This window comes from Schistocerca cancellata, chromosome 3 (genome assembly GCF_023864275.1).
Source record: "Schistocerca cancellata isolate TAMUIC-IGC-003103 chromosome 3, iqSchCanc2.1, whole genome shotgun sequence".
In the NCBI taxonomy this organism is placed as follows: Eukaryota; Metazoa; Arthropoda; class Insecta; order Orthoptera; family Acrididae; genus Schistocerca; species Schistocerca cancellata.
In genome coordinates, this window is record NC_064628.1 from 65,873,513 (window position 1) to 65,895,099 (window position 21,587).

General features: G+C 38.8%; 1 protein-coding gene across 3 annotated transcripts in view; it reads right to left on the reverse strand.

Annotated features, from left to right (window-relative positions):
* Window positions 1-21,587, reverse strand: part of LOC126176993 (zinc finger protein 846-like) — a 57,835-nt gene that overhangs the window by 23,213 nt on the left and 13,035 nt on the right. The window contains exon 1 of one of the 3 annotated variants that reach the window (XM_049924204.1): window positions 3,878-4,733. The exons of 1 other annotated variant lie outside the window; for it this stretch is intronic. In XM_049924204.1, the coding sequence (XP_049780161.1) occupies window positions 3,878-3,959 (82 nt within the window). In that variant the 5' untranslated portion in view covers window positions 3,960-4,733. Of the gene's footprint in view, window positions 1-2,738; window positions 4,734-21,587 lie in introns of those variants that run through there. One more of the 3 variants, XM_049924206.1, reaches the window with a different exon arrangement.

Below are 21,587 nucleotides of genomic sequence, written 5' to 3' on the forward strand. Positions count from 1 at the left end.
ATTTGCTCATGTGGTGATGTAAAACAGTTTCAGTTCCTCTTTAATTGTGAGCTTGAACCAACACTTTACAATGCTTACAGATGACTTAATTAAAATTTATAGCTGGGAAATTCTTTAATGGACACCCACTATTTTATGATACACAATAAGATATTCACAATATCAAATTAAATTTGAATTGATAAATTTTCTGTTATTAACAGATAATGAATTAATCACCAATGTTTAATGCTGAATGGCAGGTAGAGCACTTAAGTTTGGAAATCAATATGAAATCACTATTCTTACAGTGTGCACAAATATTTTTATGTAACATTATAAGGTGGTGCTACATCCTGCATATAATCCACAGAGAGAAAGCAGTACAGTACAAATACGTCATTAATTTCATTATTATGTTCCATATCTTCTTTTTCCTAAGAAGAATTTGTTGCAGACAAAATCATTTACCATTTAACAAATAACTGTCTCTACATAACATGCACTAGCATAATTTGAAAATGTTTAATCAGTCTTAGTGACTTCATTGTAGACTGTACTCATTCATATACCCTGTTAAGCACTATTTTAGCATCCAATGCTGTGAAGTTAGCTCAGATTATTGTTTTAGCCACTGATTTCATCCAAAAACCAATTACTCTGAAAGGAGAAGTGGATTGAGGCTAACACTAGAGTTAATACATACGCAGTCATTCGAAGTACTGTTAACATTTGATGCAAAAACATACAGGATGTGGAACAAATTGTAGAATTGAAGCTTTATGGAGAGACCAGCTACCATCTTCTATGATAATTCAGAAACAGTGAAAAATTTGTGAAACTATTAATGAACTAGTAACAATTTCATTTACTGTAAATCACTAACTTAAGACATTATACAACTAACAGCCATTCCATTTCATACACACAGAACGTAGAAGTAATGTTTTGTATACTATGACATGTGTATGAGGGGCATGGTGCAAGGAGGAAACACAATAGCAATTATCAATGAGGAAACACAATAGCAATTAGACAGTGTCGATATTATGAAAAGGATACTTGCTATTCACCATATAGTGAAATTGCTGAGCCACAGATATGTATAACAAAAAGACTGTAAGAAAGTAAGCTTCTTCATGAGAAATTGAAAATTGAAAACACAACACACACACACACACACACACACACACACACACACACACACACAAACAAACACACACACACACGATCACAGTCTCTGCCTTTGATGCCAGACTCTGAGCAGTAGCGCATGACAGGAAAAGCAGCTGGGTGGTGGGGATAAGGAGGAGGTTAAGGTGGGGAGGAGGAGTGGGAAGGATAGCAGGGTAGGGATGGGGAACGGTAAAGTGCTGCTTGCGGGAGCATACAGGGGTAAGGTGGAGAGAGGATAGGGCGGCTGGGTGCAATTGGGAAGTTAGATGGAGGATTGTGGGGAGTAGTGGATAAGGAGAGAAGTAAAGAGACTGTGGGTGCTTTGGTGGAATAGAGGGCTGTGTAGTGCTGGAATGGGATCAGCAAGGGGTGATGTGTAAGGACAATGACTAGTGAAGGTTGAGGCCAGGACAGTTTGTGGAATGTACTACATATTGCAGGAACAGACCAGCCATCCATGGCCGTCACATATGAAGCAATAAGTAGTCCCTCTTGAAATATAACAAGGGTCTCTCTGAAGCATTCACAGACTGTAATTACCTTCCCAACCTTGTAAAAAAACAGATCTCCCATGCTTTATCTCTGCAGTCACACAAGCCACCTTCCAAAGTCTGACTGTCTGGCCACAGAGGAGCATTCTATTTATGACTCAGTACCACCCAGGACTGGAGCAACTGAACCACATTCTCCGCCAGGTTTTCGACTACTTCTTGTTGTGCCCTGAAATGAGAAATGTCCAATCCACTATCCTTCCCACCCCTCTCACTGTGTTACTCCACTGCCCGCTGAAACTACACAATATCCTCATCCATCATTACACAACCCCTCCTCCCAGTCTCTTGCCTTATGGCTCTTATCCCTGTCCTATACATCCTCACAGCACCAGCTACTCCAGTCCACACAAAAGCATCACGTATCCCATAAAAAGCAGAGCTACCTGTGAAACCAGCCATATGATATACAAGCTAAGCTGCATTCTACGTGGGCATGACAATCAACAAGCCGTCTGTCCACATGAATGGCCACTGACAAACTATGGCCAAGGAACAGATGGACCACCCAGGTCTGAGCATGCTGTCCAACACAACATTCTTCATTTCAATGACTACTTCACAGCCTATGTCATCTAGATTCCTCCCACCAATTCTAGCTTTTCTGAATTGTGCAGATGGTAAGCCTTTCTGCAATATATACTACATTCCTGTAACACTCCCTCCTTGCCCCAACTTCATTAGTCATTGTCCTTACCAATCAGTCCCTTCCCTGTTAACATTCCTGCACTACACAGCCTGTATTCCACCAGTGCAATAACAGTCTTTTTACTTTTCACCTTTTCCACTACTCCCCCCCCCCCCTCCCCACCAAACTGCCCATAGCTCCCCTACTATCTAATCACCTCATACCTGTATGCTCCCACAAGCAGCACTTTACCATCCCCCACACCTTACCTGCTATCCCTCCTCTTCCCCACCCTAGCCACATCCTTACCCCACCACCCAGCTGCCTCTCCCATCATGTGCTGCTGCTCACAGTCTGGCCTCGGCAGGCAGAGATTGTGGTCACGTGTGTGTGTGTGTGTGTGTGTGTGTGTGTGTGTGTGTGTGTGTGTGTGTGTGTGTGTCCTCTATTTCTGATGAAGGCCTTGTTGGCAGAAAGCTTATTTCCTGACAATCTTTTTGTTGAACCTATCTGCGATTCCGCATCTCTACTATATGGTGAGCAGTAACAATCCTTTTCTTAACATTGTCATTTCCATCCTGGATTTTCCATTATTTAACTGCACAGTGTATCATGCAATTATTTGGATAGAATTTGTTTCTTTTGATTTGAGACTGGTGACTTTGACAAAGTCTTAAGTCTACAAGTATTTTGGTAACTACTTTCAGTCTCTCTTTCACCATTTTTGGATCCATTGCTTTATGTGGTTTATTGTAACTATTCTACAATGACATGCCAGACAAACTATTAAAGATTTTGGCAAGTGTTGAAGTTACATATTACAGAAGTAACTGATACTGTTTTTAATTACCATACATTACATCAACTTTAGTTGTTGTCTCATATTTCAAGCTATAACAATTCCATTCATTTGAATACATATATGTATTACCATCCAATAGATTCAAGATTCTGATCAACTCTTAGACACTTCAGTGACAAAATTAATTTCAAGGTGAAAAAAAGAACTCAAAGGCAAGTGGATATAAAATCAAATACATATTCAAATATATAATGTTATTAATGTCACCTTCATAGGGAAAAAAACATTCAAGCTCAATGATTTAAGATGCAAAGAACAAGAACTCATACATGATCTTAGAGAACAACATAACAGTTGCTGTTTTATTGAGTCACAATGTTTCATAAATTTACACACAAACACACACACACACACACACACACACACACACACACACACACACACACATCAGAAAGAGGCAATACTGTACACTATGAAATTTCAAGATTTATACACAGTGACAGGTCAGTTTCAGATGCTTCTGTTAAATAGTTGACCCTATATGTTGTGTCAGCTGACTGATGATAGACATTCAACATGTGATGCTGAATAAAGATATTGTAGTAACATTAAACATAAAAAGCAAGTGAAAATACTTTCACTTCAGGCATATGACTACTTATGATATCTGTAGCATATGTAGTCGACGAATATGATTTTGTAGGCAAAAGTTGTATTTCGTAACAAAATCACAATATTCACATGAAAATGTAGCTTCTTTACCACACTCTACACGGATGTGCCTAAGTAAGTTCTTCTTGTAAACATAATTTCTCCCACACATCCTGCAGATAAATAATGTCTGATGTCTACCTGCTCTTTGTCCATCCACATCATCAACACTCCAACCTGTGAAGAAGTAAGAATCAAGTCAATATCAGCATGAAAATAGGGCAGAGTACTCCTTTAATGAAATGCTATTAGGAATATTAGCTACAATATATTCTCACAGTTTTACGAGAAAGCCCAGCAGATGCATGCCAGTCCCAGATGTGTTCTTTCATCTCTGACAGAAGGACCTTCAACGTAATTGAAAACATCATATCTGAATCTGTTTGCATAAATATTAATCCTTGATCTTCTGAATACAAGTTTGTAATGAACCTGAGAAATGTCTTCCAGTATAAAGGCAAATAACAAATTGCAAATTTCATGTAATGTAAGGAAAATGCAGACATTATGGAATCACATGTATCACATTTACCTATTGCTAAACAATCACAATATATGTGTGATGCATTTATTTAAGAAAATATTCACTGAAAGATTTTTATAACTGTTTTAAATATTTTAGTAGCACAAGATTAAAGACAATAAACACTTACTTGAGTTCCAAAGCTTTTGATAATACATGACAGACAACTTATACCAGATCACTTATGAATAGTAATGTGTGGCAGGGGTTAAAGGTCAATGAACAGGAAACATGATTGCTAATACAGTATATAGCAGCTTCATGAGAATTAAAAATAATATAACAACTTAATTTTGGCAGTTCATGCTACATTAAGACAAACACATCTTCTTACTGTTTTTGACTGCATTTACTTACTTTAACTCTTGGGCATTAACTTTCTAAATGTTCCTTGAAAATTACAAATATGAAATATTTGATCACTACCAACCAACAGCAAACATAAAACGTAACTAAAAGTATAACACATTTATTAACAATAAATTTTCATGCTACTTATTATATCTAACAGCAATTACACACTCATTTTCTTTCTGCTGTATTGGGACTTCTGTGTAAAGTAGGCTGCCACTATTCCATTTTGGGGTGCTGCTCTTTATTGAAACTTGAAATTATACAGAGGAAATGGAAAAGAAAGTGTTTATGCACACCCTACCTATATCATAGTTTCAAAAAAGTTATAAAATTTATCAAAATTAAATCATAAATAGCAGACGAGAGCAAGAAAAGATGTATTACCCTCTAAAGACAACTAGAGAGAATGTAGGAAGACACATTAACAAAGAAGTTCTACACATTCTTCCAGACCAGGGAAACAGGCAAAGAAAATGGATATGGAGGCAGGACAGAAAAGGACTTCGAAGAAGTGCAGACTGAACAAGAGACCTTACTCAACAGAGAGAAACTCAGACTAGGAGTCTAGAAATTTAAAGGTTTTCAGGAAGATACAACAAACAGAAAAACAACTGATTTCAAATGATCGGATGAGAGAAAAAGAACTTATTCTGATAAAATCAAAGAATTTCAGTGGAACATGAAGGAAAAGAGAAATAAATAGTTATCTCAATGTGGTCCTTAGCTGGCCTGTAACAAAATAAAAATTATCATAATTATTATAAGATGGTCATTAACTAAGGTTAACTAAGGCACTTTCTAAGTACATCAAGGTTATCATGTGTGCACTTGATCTCATTTCATCACACTACATAAAGTTTCTAATGAAACTATGTGAATTTCTTCTACCCAAAGAAAAAACATGAAGCCTAATTTCAACTCTGAAACATCAAGTACTACAGAAGGCTTGTATAATATTAAAGTCTTTTTATTATTATGTAGCATGTACATTTAATTTCTGTGTTTTTCAGAGGGCTGTGAAATGATTCAAGCAAGTGAAGGATATACCATCCAGACTGAGCTAATTTCACCCCATATGATTTTAGGAAACTGCAGAAACTCTTAAAATGGATGTCTGAATGAAGATTTGAACCACACTTCTCCTACATTCAAGTTCAGTTAAACAACTTACTGTCTTGCTGAAGTAAGATGCTGAAAATGTACTTCACACAAATAATATAAATTAGGAACTTTTTGAAAAATTACTCGCTACCAGTTCTGTTAGAATATGAGCATAAAGAGTGATACAAAAGACAGTATTTCTCTTAGAGCTTGAAAATGGTGTACCAATTATAAAAGGAAAATTTAACTGATGTAATGGCATCTGATGTAAGTCACATATTAAAATACCATATACTGTCAATTCATACAGTACAAATGAATGTCACTATGCAAATCATACTTCATCTGGTGTCCAGAAAACCTAATCATATAGCCTAAACACAAGTTAATTTCTTAAACTTTAAAACTGATAAAATAAAAGCAAGAGATATGGGTTCAAATGCACAAACCTTCTCTTCGTAGTATATCATACAAATATATTCCCACTCATATGCTTCTCATGTACTTTTTGTTCAACATTAATGATGAAGTGTCATGAGGAATGAATATCCACCTACTTTGAGTTTGTTTGTACACTGATACAATTGCTGGTATTGCCTGGATGTGACAAACAAATTGAATAGACTAACCAGTTGCTGTTTGACTTGGCAGACTTCTTTCAAAATACTTAAACAATCTGAATTTCTTTTTATGCCTTATGCATGTTGGGGGCACTTAACAGAATTTTTGTGTGTTTCACTATTTGAAAATAAATTTAAATTCATTTAGATTATTGAAAGCAAGCAAAGGTTTCAATTTATTGTCTGTGACAGATATTCACTGATACTGCAGAAACACTTATCCATGAGGTAGCTTTTTACTTCATGCTTAAATTAACTTTTGTCTTGCAGCTCTTTAATTTGGGATGGAAGTGCATTTAAAAGCTTTATTCCTAAAGCTTAGGAAAAACCTGAATTAATTCCAACAACACGTTTATTTTAACTCCAAACTTCTTACAATTTTTGTTGTGTAGTCTGAGATGGCTACTTCTGTACAGTATCGTGCTCTAAGACCCTGTTGACTGTTATTTATTAGTTTATGTTTTTCTAGATATTTTGTTACCCTGATTTTCATCAATGCCTCAAGTCTTTTAGAAAATGCCAGGAACTCTTTTCATTTAGTCTCACAAATCAGTAAGCTAATTATGCTAATGTTAGCAAATATTAACAAGTCGCATTATAACTAAACGTGTTGTTTTGAAGAGAACATTACATATTTACTCCTGGACATTGACTGACATGGAACATTACCCATAGTGTCTGACTGACAGACATACGTACATACAAGTTTGTACAATGAGACAGAAAACAACTGAAAACTAGAAACTGAATATAGATTGTGCACTTGTTGATGAATAGATATCACCTTATTGAGCCTTTGCACACAGTGCCTATTTGTAGAGAAAAATATTAGAAAAGCTACAAAATGGTAAAACACAAGATTAGTACATTTTAAATATAAAGGATAGCAAAAGTGAAAGACAAAATAGGCAGTGATGTAAATCTGCATACGTCCAACCAAAAGCTGTATAGCTAGAAAATGGCAAAATAATATATACTAGTGCATGGGGATTTGCAAAGTTCTCCAAGAATTCTCTAGAATGTGAAAATTTTATTATTGGAATAATTAATGAACTAAAATGTTATTTCAGTAATTGTACATATTTTTGGAAACAGAAAAATTGGGGCAACACTGGATTTTGAAATGAATTACATATTAAGACTGTAACATTATAGAACATGAGAATTTGAATAAAAATTAATTTTAAAAACACCAAGTTTTTGGACAAAGTAAAACTTCCCTTGAAAGAGAAAAATGAGGGATTGCAAATATGCTACGCCAGTCTTGAAACATACAACTTTTGTCATGGCTGAAGTTTGATGTTTGATGTGCATGTAGTTTACAGGTATTATGAATATTTCTTTTAATAAAATGTTTCTGTATGCTACTGTCTTCAGTAGTTGCTGAACTAGGCTCTGAGTGTCGAAGTTAAATGGAATTCTGGATGAATAAGAATTTGGCAACTATGTATACAAATGGTGTGTGCATGTAACTGCTGTATCTCATATAAACCCCCCCACCCCCTCTGACCCCCCCCCCCCCCCCCCCCCCACAGATTATGCTGATAGACAATGAAAACAGCTAACAGGATAATCCAATGTGACAAAATATAGAACACATAAAACACTCAGCACACACAGGGAATGATAAAATTGATCACAACTTGCAAAAATACTATTGTTGAAAATAAGCTTGTTATATTGAGTGCTATTTTTGTCAATACGCATCTCTTATTTGTTCTTTGTCAATGTTACTAAGTCACACTTGGTTTCTAATAATGGGCAGTTGTGTTACATAATCCCAAGCTTATTTCATTCTGAAATTTTGGCTAAACAAAATTACAAACATCAGGTTATGGACCCAGGCAATTGCACACATATATATTCTGTGAATGCTGCTGTGGTCTTCAGTCCAGAGACTGGTTTGGTGCAGCTCTCCATGCTACTCTATTGTGTGCAAGCTTCTTCATCTCCTAGTACCTACTGCAACCTACATCATTCTGAATCTGCTTAGTGTATTCATCTCTTGGTCTCCCTCTATGATTTTTACCCTCCACGCTGTCCTCCAATGCTAAATTTGTCACGTTGTGCCACAAATTTTTCTTCTCACCAATTCTATTCAGTACCTCCTCATTAGTTACGTGATCTACCCATCTAATCTTCAGCATTCTTCTGTAACACCACATTTCGAAAGCTTCTGTTCTCTTCTTGTCTAAACTATTTATTGTACATGTTTCACTTCAATACATGACTACACTCCATACAAATACTTGCAGAAACAACTTCCCGACACTTAAATCTATACTCGGTGTTAACAAATTTCTCTTCTTCAGAAATGCTTTCCTTGCCATTCCCAGTCAACATTTTATATCCTCTCTACTTCGACCATCATCAGTTATTTTGCTCCCCAAATAGCAAAACTCATTTACTACTTAAAGTTTGTCATTTCCTAATCTAATTACCTCAGCATCAACCGATTTAATTTGACTACATTCCATTATCCTCATTTTGCTTTTGTTGATGTCCACCTTATATCTTCTTTTCAAGACACTGTCCATTCCATTTAACTGCTCTTCCAGGTCCTTTGCTGTCTCTGACAGAATTACAATTTCATCGGCAAGCCTCAAAGTTTCTATTTCTTCTCCATGGATTTTAATTCCTATTCAAAATTTTTCTTTTGTTTTCTTTACTGCTTGCTCAGTATACAGATTGAATAACATCTGGGAGAGGCTACAACCCAGTCTCACTCCCCTCCCAACCACTGCTTCCCTTTCATGCCCCTTCACTCTTATAACTGCCATGTGGTTTCTCTACAAATTGTAAATAGCCTGTCGCTCCCTGTATTTTATCCCTGACACCTTCAGAATTTGAAAGAGAGTATTCCAGTCAACATTGTCAAAAGCTTTCTCTAAGTCTACAAATGCTAGAAATGTAGGTTTGCGTTTCCTTAATCTATCTTCTAAGATAAGTCGTAGGGTCAGTATTGCCTCATGTGTTCCAACATTTCTATGGAATCCTAACTGATTTTTCCCGAGGTCAGCGTCTAGTAGTTTTTCCATTCGTCTGTAAAGAATTCGTGTTACAGATAGTTCGGTAATTTTCACACCTGTCAACACCTGCTTACTTTGGGACTGGTATTATTATATTCTTCTTGAAGTCTGAGGGTATTTTGCCTGACTCATACATCTTGCTCACCAGATGGTAGAGTTTTGTCAGGGCTGGCTCTTCCAAGGCTATCAATAGATCTAATAGAATGTTGTCTACTCCCAGGGTATCATTTCAACTTAGGTCTTACAGTGCTCTGTCAAACTCTTCATGCGGTATCATGTCTCCCACTTTATCTTCATCTATATCCTCTTCCATTTCCATAATATTGTCCTCAAGTACATCACCCTTGTATAGACCCTCTATACACTCCTTCCACCTTTCTGCTATCCCTTCTTTGGTTAGAACTGGGCTTCCATCCGAGCTCTTGATATTCTACATCAACATCTACATACATACTCCACAATCCACCATACGGAGCGTGGCGGAGGGGACCACATACCACAACTAGCATCTTCTCTCCCTGTTCCACTCCCTAACAGAACAAGGGAAAAATTACTGCCTATATGCCTCTGTATGAGCCCTAATCTCTCTTATCTTATCTTTGTGGTCTTTCCGCAAAATGTAAGTTGGTGGCAGTAAAATAGTACTGCAGTCAGTCTCATATGCTGGTTCTCTAAATTTTCTCAGTAGTGATTCACGAAAAGAATGCCTCCTCTCCTCTAGAGACTCCCACCCAAGTTCCTGAAGCATTTCCGTAACACTCGCATGATGATCAAACCTACCAGTAACAAATCTAGCAGCCAGCCTTTGAATTGCTTCTATGTCCTCCCTCAATCCGACCTGATAGGGATCCCAAACACTCAAGCAGTACTCAAGACTAGGTCATATTAGTGTTTTATAAGTGGTCTCCTTTAGAGATGAACTACATCTTCCCAAAATTCTACCAATGAACTGAATACGACTATCTGCCTTCCCGACAACTGCCATTACATGCTTGTCCCACTTCATATCACTCTGCAATGTTACGCCCAAATATTTAATCGATGTGACTGTCACGCACTACACTACTAATGGAGTATTCAAACATTACAGGATTCTTTTTCCTATTCATCTGCATTAATTTACATTTATCTGTATTTAGAGTTAGCTGCCATTCTTTACACCAATCACAAATCCTGTCCAAGTCATGTTGTATCCTCCTACAGTCACTCAACGACGACACCTTCCCATACACCACAGCATCATCAGCAAACAGCTGCACAATGTTATCCACCCTATCCAAAAGATCATTTATGTAGATAGAAAACAACAGCGGACCTACCACACTTCCCTGGGGCACTCCAGATGATACCCTCACCTCCGATGAAAACTCACCATCGAGGACAACATACTGGGTTCCATTACTTAAGAAGTCTTCGAGCCATTCACATACTTGGGAACCAATCCCATATGCTCGTACCTTAGTTAGGAGTCTGCAGTGGGGCACCGAGTCAAATGCTTTCTGGAAGTCAAGGTATATGGCACCCGTCTGATACCCTTCATCCATGGTTCGCAATATATCATGTGAAAAAAGTGCAAGTTGCATTTCGCAGGACCGATGCTTTCTAAAGCCGTGCTGATGCCTTGACAGCAACTTCTCTGTCTCAAGGAAATTCATTATATTCAAACTGGGAATATGTTCAAGAATCCTGCAACAAACCAATGTTAATGATATTGGTCTGTAATTTTTTAGGATCCGTCCTTCTACCCTTCTTATATACAGGCATGACCCGCGCTTTTTTCCAGTTGCTCGGGACTTTACATTGGGCAAGACATTCCCGATAAATGCAAGCTAAGTAAGGAGCCAATGCAGTAGAGAACTCTCTGTAAATCTGAATTGGACTCCCATCAGGACCTGGCGATTTATTTATTTTCAACCCATTCAGCTGCTTCACAACCCCAGGGATGTCTATCACTATGTCCTCCATACGGGAATCTGTACGAGACTCAAACGGCGGTATTTTTGTATATGAAAGATTTCTCAAATGCTAAATTTAATATTTCAGCTTTCGTTTTGCTGTCTTCTGTTGCCAGGCCAGACTGATCAGTGAGTGACTGGATATAAGCCTTCGACGCGTTTACCGATTTTACGTAAGACCAGAATTTCCTTGGGTTTTCAGCAAGATCTTTTGCTAAGGTATGACGGTGGTAGTGGTTCAATGCTTCGCACTCTTTTTACAGCATCACAAATCTCTACTATCTTTTGCCTGTCCTCATTCCTCCAATCTTTCTTGTACCGCGAGTGCAATTGCCTTTGCTTCCTGAGCATTCTCTGAATTGCGCAGTTAAACCATGGTGGGTATTTTCCATCCGTAACCCCCTTTTTTGGCACATACTTGTCCAATGCACGATTTACAATGTGTTTAAAATTTGCCCATAATTCTTCCACGTCCATCGTACTGTAAGTAAATGAAGTTGATTCATTTACTAAGTGGGATGCTAACAAATTATCTGCTCTTTCTAGTAAGAATACTCTCCTAGCCTTCTTGACTGACTTTTTTATTTTTGTAAACATAGTCGTAATGACAACATCATGATCACTAATCCCTGTCTCAACACTGACATCATCGAGAGGTCTGGTCTGTTCGTGGCTACCAGATCTAAAATATTTCCATTACGCGTTGGCTTTCGATTTAGCTGCTCAAGACAGTTTTCGGGTAATGTGTTCAAAAGTAATTCACATGACGGCTTGTCTGTACCAACTGTAATGAATCAATAGACATCCCAGTCTATACTAGGTAGGCTGAAGTCGCCTCCGACTAATATAGCATGATCCGGGTACTTCTGCGATACAGAATGTAGACTCCCTTTGAAAGATTCTAGAATTGTCACGGTGGAACCTGGTCGCTGGTAATAACACCCCACAATTAACTTTATTTCCCCTAGCCCTGTTAAACATGTCCAGATAACTTCACCATCACACTCTACTTCGACCTCAGTAGACAATATTTTTGTCAACTGCAGTGAAGACACCACCTCCTACAGTGTCTAATCTGTCTTTCCGATACACGTTCCAACCCTCACTAAATATTTCAGATCTTCCTATCTCAGGGTTCAGCCAGGTCTTAGTCCCGAGAATAATTTGCGTGCCACATGCTTCCTGGAGGGCAGTAAATTCAGGAAATTTATTCTGAACACACTGAAAATTTACTGCTAATATCTTGATAGCTGAAGTGTCTTTATACTGAGAGCATCCTGATTTCCCTGCCTGCACGTCAACTGGTGAGTGTTCATCAGGACACCTCGCACTACTGCCTAGCCTAAAAAATCCCCACGTGCACGCCACAAGTACTCTGCTACCCGAGTAGCCGCTTCCTCTGTGTAGTGCACTTCCCCACCCAATAGCATAAGTCTAGAAATCTGCAGCCAAGACTGTCACAGAGTTGACACAGCCTCTGGTTGAGACCCTCCACTCAGCTCCAAACCAAAGGACCTGATCCACTCTGGGAACGATGCTGCAAATAGAGTGCTCTGCTTGCACCCTGTGTGCGAGGCCAGTGGTCTTCACCAAATCTGCGAGCCACCTGTATGAACTGAGGATCGCCTCAGAACCCAAGTGACAGGCATCATTGGTGCCGACATGAGCAACTACTTGCAGACGACTGCATCCCGTGCACTCGATAGCCGCAGGCAAGGCCGCCTCCACATCCTGGATGAGGACCCCCGGCAGACAAACCAAGTGCACATTGTATTTATTTCCAGCCCTGTACACTATTTCCCTCAGGGGTTCCATCACCTGTCTAATGTTGGAGCTCCCAATAACCAGCAAGCCTTTGCCCCTGTGTGCCTGCTCGGGCCCTGCTGAAGGAGCGGCCACCTGCCCACTGACAGGATGAACGGGCGAGGCCAGCCGGCCAGCCTCCACATTGGCCCTCCCCCTCGAGCAACGCGAACGCGTTGCAGTCCGCCACTCACCCTGAGGTGAGGGCGGCCCCAACGTGCCTGGTACACTAGAAGGTGCCTCAGTGGCTGAGTCAGCGGACGCAGCAAGCAACACCTGGGGTGTCTCAAGTGACGTGCCAGACCCTCCGCCATCGCTGCACATCGAGGCAGCAGCCTGAAGGCAGCTGACCGTGGCCAACAGCACGCTCAGCTGCTCACAAACTGCGGCCAGTTCCTCCTGCGCCCGCACACAGCACGCACACACCCTATCTATCCTACTGCAAATATCTAATGACTCCGCGAATTTATACTTTATGGCTATCAATAAGCACTATTACTCCTCTGAAATACGAGAATACACAAGGATTTTATGTAATTAAATATGCAAGTGCACAAACATTCGGAAAGAAATTAATAATCAAACTACAAAACAAATATGAAAGCTAAATATGCGACTTACTACTGCACTGCGGCTGCACTGATACTTCACCAGCGGCTGCTCAAGGCAGCCATTGGTGAAGTATATTCATACAAATGGCTCTCCTTTCTCCAAAGGGCTCTTTAATTTTCCTGTAGGCAGTATCTATCTTACCCTAGTGATATATGTCTCTACATCCTTAAATTTATCCTCTAACCATCCCTGCTTAGCCATTTTTCACTTCCTGTCGATCTCATTTTTTAGATGTTTTTATTCCTTTTTGCCTGCTTCATTTACTGCATTTTTATATTTTCTCCTTTCATCAATTAAATTCAATATTTCTTCTGTTACGCAAGGGTTTCTACTAGCCCTCGTTTTTTTACCCATTTGATCCTCTGCTGCCTTCACTATTTTATCCCTAAAAGCTACCCATTCTTCTTCTACTGTATTTCATTCCCCCATTCTTGTCAGTTGTTCCCTAATGCTGTCCCTGAAACTCTATACAACCTCTGGTTCTGTCAGTTTATCCAGGTTCCATCTCTTTAAATTCCCACCTTTTTGCAGTTTCTTCAGTTTTAATCTACAGTTCATAACCAATAGGTTGTGGTCAGAGTCCACATCTGCTCCTGGAAATGTTTTACAATTTCAAACCTGGTTCCTAAATCTCTCTCTTACCATTATATAATCTATGTGAAACCTTCCAGTATCTCCAGGCCTCTTCCATGTATACAACTTTCTTTCATGATTCTTGAACCAAGTTATGCTCTTTGCAAAATTCTACCAGGTGGCTTCCTCTTTCATTCCTTACCCCCATTCCATGTTCACCTACTACTTTTCCTCCTCTTCCTTTCCTACTATCAAATTCCAGTCACCCATGACTATTAAATTTTCATCTCACTTCACTATTTGAATAACTTCTTTTATCTCACCATATGTTTCATCAATCTCTTCATCATCTGCAGAGCTAGTTGGCATATAGCCTTGTACTACTGTGGTAGGCATGGGCTTCATGTTTATCTTGGCTACAATAATGCATTCACTATGCTGTTCATAGTAGCTCACCTGCAATCCTATTTTTTTTATTCATTATTAAACCTACTCCTGCATTACCCCTATTTGATTTTGTATTTATAACCCTGTATTCACCTGGGGAAAAGGTGGGAATTTAAGGAGATGGGACCTGGATAAACTGAAAGAACCATAGGTTGTACAGAGTTTCAGGGAGAGCATAAGGGAACAATTGACAGGAATGGGGGAAAGAAATACAGTAGAAGAGGAATGGGTAGCTTTGAGGGATGAAGTAGTGAAGGCAGCAGAGGATCAAGTAGGTAAAAAGACGAGCGCTAGTAGAAATCCTTGGGTAACAGAAGAAATATTGAATTTAATTGATGAAAGGAGAAAATATAAAAATGCAGTAAATGAAGCAGGCAAAAAGGAATACAAACGTCTCAAAAATGAGATCGACAGGAAGTGCAAAATGACTAAGCAGGGATGGCTAGAGGACAAATGTAAGGATGTAGAGGCCTATCTCATGGGGTAAGATAGATACTGCCTACAGGAAAATTAAAGAGATCTTTGGAGAAAAGAGAACCACTTGTATGAACATCAAGAGCTCAGATGGAAACCCAGTTCTAAGCAAAGAAGGGAAAGCAGAAAGGTGGAAGGAGTATATAGAGGGTCTATACAAGGGCGATGTACTTGAGGACAATATCATGGAAATGGAAGAGGATGTAGTTGAAGATGAAATGGGAGATACGATACTGCGTGAAGAGTTTGACAGAGCACTGAAAGACCTGAGTCGAAACAAGGCCCCCGGAGTAGACAACATTCCATTGGAACTACTGACGGCCTTGGGAGAGCCAGTCCTGACTAAACTCTACCATCTAGTGAGCAAGATGTATGAAACAGGTGAAACACCCTCAGACTTCAAGAAGAATATAACAATTCCAATCCCAAAGAAAGCAGGTGTTGACAGATGTGAAAATTACCGAACAATCAGTTTAATAAGCCACAGCTGCAAAATACTAACACGAATTCTTTACAGACGAATGGAAAAACTAGTAGAAGCCGACCTCAGGGAAGATCAGTTTGGATTCCGTAGAAATACTGGAACACGTGAGGCAATACTGACCTTACGGCTTATCTTAGAAGAAAAATTAAGGAAAGGCAAACCTACGTTTCTAGCATTTGTAGACTTAGAGAAAGCTTTTGACAATGTTGACTGGAATACGCTCTTTCAAATTCTACAGGTGGCAGGGGTAAAATACAGGGAGCGAAAGGCTATTTACAATTTGTACAGAAACCAGATGGCAGTTATAAGAGTCGAGGGGCATGAAAGGAAAGCAGCGGTTGGGAAGGGAGTAAGACAGGGTTGTAGCCTCTCCCTGATGTTATTCAATCTGTATATTGAGCAAGCAGTAAAGGAAACAAAAGAAAAATTCAGAGTAGGTATTAAAATCCATGGAGAAGAAATAAAAACTTTGAGGTTCGCGGATGACATTGTAATTCTGTCAGAGACAGCAAAGGACTTGGAAGAGCAGTTGAACGGAATGGACATTGTCTTGAAAGGAGGATATAAGATGAACATCAACAAAAGCAAAACGAGGATAATGGAATGTAGTCGAATTAAGTCGGGTGATGCTGAGGGTATTAGATTAGGAAATGAGACACTTAAAGTAGTAAAGGAGTTTTGCTATTTGGGGAGCAAAATAACTGATGATGGTCGAAGTAGAGAGGATATAAAATGTAGACTGGCAATGGCAAAGAAAGCGTTTCTGAAGAAGAGAAATTTGTTAACATCGAGTATAGATTTAAGTGTCAGGAAGTCATTTCTGAAAGTATTTGTATGGAGTGTAGCCATGTATGGAAGTGAAACATGGACGGTAAATAGTTTGGACAAGAAGAGAATAGAAGCTTTCAAAATGTGGTGCTACAGAAGAATGCTGAAGATTAGGTGGGTAGATCACATAACTAATGAGGAAGTATTGAATAGAATTGGGGAGAAGAGAAGTTTGTGGCACAACTTGACCAGAAGAAGGGATCGGTTGGTAGGACATGTTCTGAGGCATCATGGAATCACCAATTTAGTATTGGAGGGCAGCGTGGAGGGTAAAAATCATAGGGGGCGACCAAGAGATGAATACACTAAGCAGATTCAGAAGGATGTAGGTTGCTGTAGGTACTGGGAGATGAAGAAGCTTGCACAGGATAGAGTAGCATGGAGAGCTGCATCAAACCAGTCTCAGGACTGAAGACCACAACAACAACAATTCACCTGACCAGAAGTCTTGTTCCTCCTGCCATCGAACTTCATTAATTCCCACTATATCTAACTTCAACCTATCCTTTTCTCTTTTTAAATTTTCTAGCCTACCTGCCCGATTAAGGGATCCGACATTCCATGTTCCAAACTGTAGAATGCCAGTTTCCTTTCTCCTGATAATGATGCCCTCCTGAGTAGTCCCCACCCAGAAACCCAAAGGGGGGACTATTTTACCTCTGGAATATTTTACCCAAGAGGACGCCATCATCATTTAACCATACAGTAAAGTTGCAATCCCTCGGGAAAAATTATGGCTGTAGTTTCCCCTTGCTTTCAGCCACTCGTAGTACCAGCACAGCAAGACTGTTTTGGTGAATGTTATACGGCCAGATCAGTCAATCAAGTACAGATGGATAAAACACGGTATTTCTTTAATGTTTTTTCTGCATGTTTTGTCGTACCTAAGTCATTGTACTTCATGCACATATAAGAGGGTGTAAGTTATTAGTTTCTTTTATGAATTTCAATAATTACCTATTTCCATTAATTACACTAATTACAATGTAATTAAAATTGCTATGAAATGTATGATTTCCAAGCATTTATAAACTATTGCTAATTTTTGTGAAAAATCCAATATTTTTTATGTAAATATCCCTTATTTCTTACATCAAAAAGTGGCAATGCTATTGATAACCTTCTTTTTAATATATGAACATGTCAGGGGGAACTTACATATGGTCAGCTTGAGAGATTATAAAGCATGTATGTTTGGTTTCTTCATCACTGTTACTATGTTACACTTGGTTTGTAATAAAGAGTAATTGTGTTATTTAACTATGGGATTATTCCACTCTTTGATATTTTGCTAAACAAAATTACAGACATTGAATACTACTCTTTTGAAAATTATATCCGTGAAACTTTCCTGCCTTGGCCACCACTACCCACCACCACTGGCAGGACCTCCCTTAAACCTCCCCTCACAACTCCTCATAGCTGCCAGATTCTGGCTTTCTGACATACTGCATTTGCTACACCCTCAGAAACTCACTCCTGCCACCCTAGAGAATCCAGAGCCTAAACTGACTAACAACACAGTCACGAACCTATCCACCAAAAGCCTCTGTCTCACAGAAGTATCAGTCCTTTCCAAACTTCTTACTTTTGCACCACTCCAAAATTCAACCATCCTGAGCTCTCTCTTTCTCCCAGTCTTTACAGTGGAAATACTTTTTCATCACTAACCGTACCAACCAGACTTGATCCAAAAACCAATATTTGACTCTGTCTGACTCAATTTACTACTCCATCTAACCACGATCCACTCCCACTGCCCCCAAATCATCCTCTGTTAACTTCCCAGAATTTTTTAACATCGAACCTTGCCTCGCCACCATTCTCCAAATTCTTCAACATGGAAACCAACCTCACACTCACAGAAATAACCACAATACACTACCTAAAACCTAATTTTGACCTTAACAATTCTACCTGCCAACAAAGGCTCTGACAGTGTGGTTACTAAGCAGAGGAATTACACAGCAGAGGGCCTCCATCAGCTGTCAGACACATATGTCTATAAACCATGTCACACTGACTCCATTCCAGCAAGTCAGCATGATTTCTAGTCCCTCCTGAAATCCTTAGGTCCATCCCGGAACCTCTCTCCTGAGGCTACCTTTCTCATTATCCCCACCACTCCCTGCTCTCCTCTCTGCCGTCACAGACCAAGACCTTCAACTTATTACACATAACCTACCCTCTTACATAAATGACATCAACTCAGCAAGATGGTGGCGAGTAAAAGTAAATCGTACTTCTTCGTGGAAAAAAGTAAATTTCGGTGGAAAAAAGAAAATGTGTGTAAATTGTAAGGATGAAATTTCAAGGCTTAATTGACATATTTTCAGTTTACAATTAATAATCGGTGCTTTAAAAATGGACATGAAGAAACTTCAATTGTGAATATGTGAGATGCTGATGAACAAAGAAGATCTGTCATCAGGAAACAGGTGGAAAATGGAATAAAACTGTTACCAGGAAGTGCAATCTCAAAATAAAACTGAAACTTCTGTGTGTAAAAACAGTGAAACCTTAGTGCTTAAAAACAGTCAATCACAAGTGCTTAAAAACCTTATTGTGCACAATGCTGAAGATTCTCTGAACACGCCAGTCTGAGCCAAAAAGTTTGGAAATAAACCACATAAAGTAAACAGACCGTTGCTAATTGATAGGCTGAGTGCAAAAATTGGAAAACATGAGTAGATCTGTGTATTAGAGGATAGTCACACCCGGGGAATTTCTGCAGTATTAACAGAAAAATACAACTTCCGGACATGTGGATTTGTGAAGCCTGGAGCCCCATTATGAGAACTAACAAACCTAACAAAATTTAATGAAGTTTATAGAAATGAATCATACAAGGCTAGCACAGAACTGCAAAATTGTCTAAATAATTTAACTTACACAAATATTCTCTTTGTGAATGTCCCATAGCGTCATGACTTACCGAGTTGGTCAAGCATAAACCGCAAAATTAGTGTCGCTAACTAGAGTTTCACGGAAATATGTACTCATTTCCAGAATGTTGATGTTATAGACACAAACATTTTAGAGTGAAGGTTCTATATAGCTCATGGCCTTCATTTAAATGCATCAGGAAAAGAGGTTCTTGCTGATAAAATATTTACTAGTATCTCGCCTGACAGTAAAGAAACCAGGAAAAGTAGCAATCTAAGGCACATTACAAACCATTTTTGGCAAGCAGCAAACAGTAAGGCACCCAATCAATTGCAAATTACGACGTGGTTTAACCCAGTAGGCCATGAACAAACCATCAAATCGTAAAACAGCCTCAAATTATGAAATGGTTCAAGCCAAAAGGACGATAGTGAATGAAGCACAAATTTTGCAAGCCCCAAAAATAATGTTACCACTTGATCATCACCAAGAAGCAGAAACCATACTCAATAAACACACCAATAATTTTTAGGCGTAATGTCACCTGCAGAAGAAAAAGAAGCAGCAGTATCACCACCGCCACCACCAATGACAACATCAACAAAAACAATGACAACAACAGAGGAAACAGCAATAACAACTAAATCTAAATCAACAGCAGAAGAACCATCAGTATCTGAGGACAAACCAACATCAGTTACAGCAGCAACCCCACCTCCCCCAGAAACAGTATCAGTAAGAAAAGCAAACACAGTCACTGTACGAGAAAGCATGTTGCCGACAGCACCAACAGCAGCAGCCAAAGAACTTCCAACAACAGTAGCAGCTGATCAGCACTGCTTGAGGAGGAGCCAAAGGCTGGGTACAGCTGCTTCACTTAGTGATGATTTTTTATGGCACCAAACGAAGAAAAGGAAGAGATAGTGACAAATAAGCCTGAAAAATTGCAGGTAAGTATCAAAAATCAGTAACAAAGCAGCACTTCAAGAGGCATTGACAAAATAACAAATACTTGCAAAACTTTCAAGATAATGAGTAAAAACATTCAGTGTCTGAGGAATAAAGTGTTACAATTAGAAGTCGCCATAAACAACTTTGTAGATATCTCTTGTATTTGTCTATCAGAACATTGGTGCAGGGTCAGTGAATTAAGTCTTATAAATATAAGCAATTTTGAATTAGCATCTCATTATTGCTGCAGTGTTTGTAAATATGGTGGAGTACGTATATATACTAGGGCTGGGCTGCAGCATAAAGTTAGATCCGAAACATACCATCTAAATCTCAAGAAACATTTTGAATCTTGTGCCATAGAGCAAAAATCTGAAGAGAAGCGTAAAAATCTAATTGTCATATCAATATACAGGTCACCACTAGGTGACAAAAACGTATTTCTTAAAAATATGGAAGCAGTGCTAAATATTTTGTATAACAATGAAGTGAACTTATTACTAGGTAGGGATTTTAACATCAACCTGTTAATTGAAAATGAAGAAAAAAGACAGCTTTTGGGTATCCTAAACAGCTTTCATATAAAACCATTCTTCACAGACCCCACCAGAATAACAGTCATCTTTATCCCTATTAGATAACATCTTTACAAATATTGAAAATGTTGTTACTGAGGCACAAAACATAAACTAAGGTCTTTCAGACCACAACACACTACTAACATGCATAAATTCTTCTGTACCTGAGGTGGTTAAGTACAAGTGGGAATAAAAAATGCACTTCTACACAGAAAAGGTTAATATTTTTATCCAATTGTTAGCGAAAGAAACCTGGGAAGATCTGTACTCAAAATCATCAACTGATGAATCATTCAATGAATTTTATTTCATGTCCATATTTGAGATGTGTTTTCCAAAAAAACTGACAAGAATTAATGTCATGCCAAGAAACAGCAGCCAGTGGTTAACACCTGCTATCAGAGAGACCAGTCAAAAGATAAAACTTCTCAATCAACTGAGAAAAGACAACCAAGATGATCACTTAGCAGAATATGTTAAGACATATAAGAAAATTTATAACAAAGTAATTAAAACAGCCAA